General features: G+C 41.8%; 1 protein-coding gene and 1 pseudogene across 1 annotated transcript; both read left to right on the forward strand.

The window, feature by feature from the left end:
* Nucleotides 1-1,536, forward strand: LOC105172044 (hydroquinone glucosyltransferase pseudogene; annotated as a pseudogene).
* A 1,570-nt stretch (nt 1,537-3,106) lies between these two features.
* Nucleotides 3,107-7,326, forward strand: CSLD1 (cellulose synthase-like D1). Its single transcript, XM_011093108.3, has 6 exons — nt 3,107-3,938; nt 4,043-4,472; nt 4,596-4,979; nt 5,189-5,564; nt 5,667-6,051; nt 6,148-7,326. Exons 1-6 carry the CDS (start codon nt 3,346-3,348, stop codon nt 7,103-7,105), a joined length of 3,126 nt encoding a protein of 1,041 aa, XP_011091410.1. The 5' UTR covers nt 3,107-3,345; the 3' UTR covers nt 7,106-7,326.
* The last annotated feature ends 293 nt before the right edge of the window (nt 7,327-7,619 follow it).

Raw genomic sequence — 7,619 nt, forward strand, 5'->3', positions numbered from 1 at the left:
ATGGGAACTTCACAAGGAGTGCAACCTCACATAGCCATCCTGCCCTCTCCAGGCATGGGACACCTGATCCCTCTAGCGGAACTCGCCAAAAACCTCGTCTCCCGCCACAGCTTCTCAGTCACATTCATCATCCCAAGTGATGCCAATACTTCCCATCTCCAGGCCCAAAAATCCTTCCTACAAGCTCTACCTGACAGCATAAGCTGCATATTCCTCCCTCCAATTTCTTTCACTGATCTTCCGACCGACACAAAGATCGAATCACGAATATCGCTCAGCGTCAACCGATCAATCCCACATCTTCGTCGGACTTTGAGCATGTTACACGAGTCGGGCACTCATGTCTCCGCCCTTGTGGTTGATATTTTGGGTGTTTTTGCGCTAGATGTGGCCAGGGAATTCAGTATCCCACCATACATCTTCTTTTTCTCTAATGCAATGGCCTTGTCATTGGTATTGCATTTGCCCGAGCTTGATGAAGTCACAGCTTGCGAGTATAAGGACTTGCTTGAGCCTGTGAGGTTGCCCGGCTGCATTCCTTTGAGGGGGAAGGATTTGCCTGATCATTTTCAAGATAGAGCAAATGAGGCCTATAAATTTGCCCTGGAAAAGTGTAAAAAGTATCAGCTGGCTGAGGGGATCATAGTTAACAGTTTCTTGGACTTGGAACCTGGAACTTTTAAGGCTTTGAAGGATGAAGGGTGGTGCAAAGTACCCGTTTATGCGATTGGGCCGATGATACAGACGGGCTCAGCCTCAGGCTCAAACTCAAGCTCAGATTGCTTGAAATGGTTGGACAATCAGCCGGATGGATCGGTTCTATATGTTTCTTTTGGTAGTGGAGGGACCTTATCCCATGATCAGCTCATAGAATTGGCTGATGGGCTAGAAATGAGTGGTCAAAGATTTCTTTGGGTTGTGAAAAGTCCAGATGAGAAGGCATCAAATGCTGCTTTCTTTAGTGTTCAAAATGTTGCTGATCCTCTGGATTTTCTGCCAAGAGGGTTCTCGGAGAGGACCAAGAAAAGAGGCCTCGTGGTTTCATCATGGGCTCCTCAAAATGGAGTCCTCGCCCATCGTGCAACGGGCGGATTCTTGACGCACTGTGGTTGGAACTCATGCCTTGACGGCATCACCAATGGGGTGCCGTTGATTTCTTGGCCACTCTTTGCCGAGCAACGGATGAACGCGGCACTCTTGACTGAGGGGCTGAAGGTTTCATTGAGAGTTGAGGAAAATGAAAGTGGAATAGTGGACAGGAAGCAGATTGCAGGGCTAGTACAAAAGTTGATTGGAGGTGAAGAAGGAAAGGATCTTGGAAATAAGATGAGGGTTCTTAAGGATGCTGCTGCAGAGGCTTGGACTCAAATTGGATCATCTGAGAAAGCTCTTGGTGAGCTAGTTCACAAGTGGATCCAAGTCTAGTTCTGATGATATTCCTGCTTTTGATTTACTTTATCAAAATGTTCAACAAGAAATCACGAAAATAAAGGAGGAAAGATGGAAATTAGTAATATGTAATCTATGAAGAATCAAATGGACTGTCAATTCTTAGATAATTCAATTGGCTGCAGCATACAAATAAACAGACTCACTAAGTCATAATCTATGTCATCTTTCTATTAACCATATTAACAGGTGGAGGGAAAATTGCAGTTTGCGATCCTATATGTTGTGCTCATTTTTTATTCAGTTCTATTTTTTATGATTTTCTCAATTTATGTTAGTTCAAACGAGTATTTTCTGTCTAATAATTAACGAAAAATGTACCAAAATACTAACGGCTCCGATGATTATTGAACATAAAATGCGCGTTAGGACTTATAAAATTAAAAAAAAATTCAACTCATGGAATGTAATATGATACATAAAGTCATAATAAATAAGACTAAATAAAAAATTTCCTAACACATGAGAGTCAGGATTTTTCTGAAAACGTCATACAACTAAAGGCTATTTTCGACATTTCCATATTGAGAAAATTAAGACAACCACATGATTCAACTTAGTTGAATAAATTACTTTGTTTGCCTCGTTCAATAAATTATAATTTTGTATTGGGTAGATGATCAAAAAAATAGTATTTTATTCTTATCTATAAAAAATAGTAGTATATAATTTTTTTTGTTCAATATGTTGAATCGCATTCCCTATAATACAAAATTATCATTTTGTTCTGTATCCCTTTGTGCAACATCATTGACCAAGTTCTGTTTTGTTTCTGCAACATCCCTAGGAGCACCCCATCAATTGTGTCATTCATCTGTTTTGAATTTTTTTAGGTGAAAATGATAAATTATTATTACTTAAATAAAAAATATCAGATAAATAATTATCTACCACAACTATAACTTGATCAATAATATCAAATAAATTATATTTAAACAATACCTATGATACAAAAAATAGCATCCCACGTATTGCTAGGTTTTAATCTATGACCTCTAAGGTCGTGGGGCATCACCTTCACTAATTGAGTTAGGCCTTATTGACCATTTATTTTGATTTTTCAACCATCCATAAATTATTGGCGAAATTATTTTAATAATGTAAAAAAAAAAAGTTACAGAAAAATGGAGTTGTTTTGAATTTTTTGAATGCTAAAATTCAAAATAACTCTATTTTTGTAATTTTTTTTAACATTATTAAAATAATTTCTCCTAACTTATTGCTTTCTTTCTTGGAGCAAAAATTGATTTAGTAATCCTCGAAAAACAACTTTGTATTAATTAATGAGAGTGTGTTTTATATTGAATTATGGTATCAAGTTAATATATTTTTATTCTTTTTATTGTTTCAAAAACTGAACATTAAAAATGAAACTACACACAAAAAGTCTTGTTTTTGCATTGATTTTTTGTTGGAGCGGAGTAGAAAATAATGAAATAACCATGGTTTTTAAACATTTTAATCATATATATTCATTTTCAACTTGGTTTGGAGCTAGCATGTAATGTAAGGATTGATGTGAGAGAAATAGATAGGTGGAGACGAGGGGCTTGGCGTGAAAGGAGGGTGTGTATCCATGGGATGTAATGCAACTGTGAGAATATGAATATATGCATACAAGTTTCACATGAGTTCCCGACAGCCACCTTATTTTTGGCACTTCCATTGGTCTTGCTTATCTTCCGTTTCTACATCATTTCACCAATATTGTCCCATTAACATCCCAAATTTTTCTGTATGTTTTTCTCCAATCAATCCTGCAAATCTCCACTCCCACAACGTCCTAGCTTCATGTACCTTTCACCAATGCGTTTATCATCACCATAAGCCATTCGATGATTTGTGTTTTTGACATGGTAATAGCACATAGCTACCAGCCCTGCATATAGTTTTTCCATGGCCGGTTCTTCCCATCCGAGGAGGCCAGTATCCTCCTCGGGAGGAGACGCTGACCGGCCCGTCAAGTTCGCCAACCGGACATCCAGCGGACGTGTCGTAAGCCTCTCCCGTGATGATGAGCTTGATACTCCAGGAGATTATGCCACCCAAAATGATTACATTAATTACACCGTCATGATGCCTCCCACCCCGGATAATCAGCCCGGTGACAAGCCTGACGGGCCAACCGTGTACCCTCCACCGTCGTCCAGGTTCCGTTCTGACGGACAAGGCCATGTCAGAATGGGCAGCCATGCCAGTGACGCTGATGGCGGCGCTGGTGGTGGCAATTCTGCCGGGAAATTGGACCGTAGAGTCTCATTCTTGAAAAACAATAATAAATCAATGCTCTTGCGGAGCCAAACGCAAGACTTTGATCACAACCGTTGGCTTTTCGAAACCAAAGGAAAATATGGCATTGGAACTGCCTTCTGGCAAGAAGATCAATTTGGTAATGATACAGGGATGAGTATGCAGGATTTCATGGACAAGCCCTGGAAGCCACTCACCAGGAAAATTCATGTTCCTGCTGCCGTTCTCAGCCCTTACAGGTGAATAACTAGTACTATGTTTCTTGAGCTTCCTGTGTCATTTTTGTTCTTATTCTTAAAATACTCAATTGAAAAAATTAAATTTTTGCGGTGCATGCACACAGAGTACTCATTGTGATCAGAATGGTAGTACTGGCCTTCTTCCTTGCATGGCGGATACGCAACCCGAACCGAGAGGCAATGTGGTTGTGGGGCATGTCTATCGTATGCGAAATATGGTTTGCATTTTCATGGCTACTTGATATACTGCCCAAGTTCAATCCCATAAACCGAACAGCAGACCTGGCTGCCCTGAAAGACAAGTTCGAGACGCCTTCTCCGTCCAACCCTAAGGGCCGGTCGGATCTTCCAGGCATTGATGTATTTATATCTACAGCTGATGCTGAGAAGGAGCCTCCGCTCGTCACAGCCAACACAGTTTTATCCGTCCTTGCGGCTGAGTACCCGGTCGAGAAGCTGGCCCTCTACATATCGGATGATGGTGGTTCAATTCTTACATTTGAGGCCATGGCTGAGGCTGTCAAGTTTGCTGAGGTAGTGTTGAAATGGTTAATCTTTTGTTCATCACTCCTATTTCTTTTCTGAAACATGTGATGAATAAAAATTTCCAACTGTTGTGATATCTAACAATTGAAAGAATTCTGTGTATGGCAATAGTTATGGGTGCCATTCTGCCGGAAGCATGACATTGAGCCAAGAAATCCAGACAGTTACTTCAGCCAAAAGACAGATCCAACAAAAAACAAGAAACTGCCCGATTTTGTGAAGGACCGTCGGTGGATCAAGAGAGAATACGACGAGTTCAAGGTGAGAATCAATGGTCTGCCGGATGTTATAAAAAAACGGTGCAAGATGTACAACAAAAATGAAGAAATGCAAGAAAAGAAGCGCATCAAAGAGAAGAACGAGGGCGAGCTGCCCCCTGATGAAAAGATTGAATTCACCAAAGCCACATGGATGGCTGACGGCACTCATTGGCCTGGAACATGGTACGATTCTGCACCCGATCACGCCAAGGGAGACCATGCTGGGATTTTACAGGTGACCTAAACTGAAGATTTCTTATATATGTAGATATGTTTTACATTACTAATTCTCATCCGAAAACCAAATGGTCAGAGAGAATTGTTGAATGTAAAAGATGACTGCAGGTGGTGCAGTGTAATTTTTCAAACTTGGAAAGTTCTTTCCCTAATGTGCTTAAACCTCTGGAATAGAAACTATTAAGGATTGACATTTTGCCCTCACAGATAATGAGCAAGGTGCCTGAATATGATCCAGTACTGGGAGGTCCGGACGAAGGGAGGTTGGATTTTACTGGTATAGACATCCGGATTCCCATGTTTGCGTATGTCTCACGAGAGAAACGCAAATGTTACGATCATAACAAGAAGGCTGGAGCCATGAATGCTCTGGTGAGGGCATCTGCTATATTATCAAACGGACCCTTCATTCTGAACTTGGATTGTGACCATTATGTCTACAACTCTATGGCATTTAGAGAAGGAATGTGCTACATGATGGACCGTGGTGGTGATCGTATCTGCTATATACAGTTCCCACAAAGATTTGAGGGAATAGATCCCTCAGACAGATATGCTAATCACAACACCGTCTTTTTCGATGGTAAGAACTGTTCAATAGTTGCTCTGTTTGCTCACGATTAACATATTCAGTACATGTTCTTGCATTTATGTCATAACTTTGATTTTGTTGGATAATATGAAGGAAATATGAGAGCCCTGGATGGTCTCCAGGGTCCAGTCTATGTTGGAACTGGATGCATGTTCCGCCGATATGCACTCTACGGTTTTCCTCCACCAAGAGCAAATGAATATACCGGCGTGTTTGGACAAATTAAGACTCCAGCAAAGACTATCCCGAGCGACGAAGAGGAGCCCTTGACAGAGGATCATCCAGACTTGAACCTACCGAAGAAGTTTGGGAGTTCAACCATGTTCAATGATTCTATCGCTGTTGCTGAGTTTCAAGGACGCCCACTTGGAGATCATTTCTCTGTCAAGAACGGCAGGCCTCCCGGTGCTCTGATCACCCCACGCCCCCCACTCGACGCCCCTACCGCAGCTGAGGCAATTGCTGTCATTTCATGCTGGTAATTTTGCTTCATTGTTGTTTTCACTTCATCGCTACATTATGCAAATGAATCTTGATTCTCAACTTGCTTCATCCAACCTTATTTCACTTACAGGTTTGAGGACAACACAGAGTGGGGAGACAGAGTAGGTTGGATTTATGGATCAGTGACAGAGGATGTGGTGACAGGCTACCGCATGCACAACCGCGGCTGGCGGTCCGTCTACTGCATCACGAAGCGGGACGCGTTCAGAGGCACGGCCCCAATCAACCTGACTGACCGTCTCCACCAAGTACTCCGATGGGCCACGGGATCCGTCGAGATCTTCTTCTCCAGAAACAACGCCATACTCGCCACCCGACGTCTCAAGTTCCTGCAACGGATAGCGTACCTAAACGTCGGCATCTATCCTTTCACCTCCTTCTTTCTCGTCACCTACTGCTTCCTCCCCGCCTTCTCCCTCTTCTCCGGCCACTTCATCGTGCAATCGCTGAACATCGCGTTCCTCTCCTACCTCCTCATCATCACGCTCACTCTCGTCTGCATCTCCCTCTTGGAGGTGAAGTGGTCCGGCATCGCCCTAGAGGAGTGGTGGCGAAACGAGCAATTCTGGGTCATCGGCGGCAGCAGCGCCCACCTCGTGGCGGTGCTGCAAGGCCTTCTCAAGGTGATCGCCGGCATCGAAATATCCTTCACGTTAACATCAAAATCAGCAGCTGAGGATGAAGACGACATCTACGCCGATCTCTACGTAGTAAAATGGACTGCCCTCTTCGTGGTGCCATTGATGATCATAGTTGTCAACCTTGTGGCCCTTGTGATCGGCCTAGCAAGACAGATCTACAGCGTGATTCCTCAATGGGGAAAGCTGTTCGGAGGAGCGTTCTTCAGCTTCTGGGTGCTGGCTCACATGTACCCATTCGCAAAGGGATTGATGGGGAGGAAGGGAAAAGTGCCGACAATCATATACGTCTGGTCAGGCCTCATCTCCATTACAGTTTCTTTGTTGTGGATTGTCGTCAACCCTCCGCAGGGGAACACCAGAAATGATGCAACTGCGTTTAACTTTTGAGAATGTAGGTATGTACATGTACATGTACGTATGTATGTATACTATGAGAAAATGCACTGTATCTAACTATGATCAGTACTTGGACTCATTTTTGCATAGTTTCTGTATATCCTCTACTTCATTTGAAGGAAAAGGGTAAACCACATTTTTTCGATATTGCACTTTGTGCCCATGTTTTTGACAAATTAGTAGAATGACCACTAAACATTTCTTAAATATATCCAAACACCATCTAATTCTAATCCGACAAATATTGGGATTAGATTTTCTATTCCAAATTTTATTGCATTTTATATTCCATTTAATTATATATATGTATGTCACTGTGTATAGAATTTTTCAACAAAAATCAATCAATGAATTATATTTAGACCCCCTATAAAAATTTAAAATTACACTTCCCTCCAATGAAGTTTCATAAAATAATACTTACATCCCCTCTGAAAGTTCACTATTTACACCTGACCCCCTTTCATTAAGGTTCAGAGAAAAAATAATGATTTAGCAAAAAAAA

This window comes from Sesamum indicum, linkage group LG10 (assembly GCF_026168435.1).
Source record: "Sesamum indicum cultivar Baizhima isolate 11 linkage group LG10, ASM2616843v1, whole genome shotgun sequence".
Taxonomy (NCBI): domain Eukaryota; kingdom Viridiplantae; phylum Streptophyta; class Magnoliopsida; order Lamiales; family Pedaliaceae; genus Sesamum; species Sesamum indicum.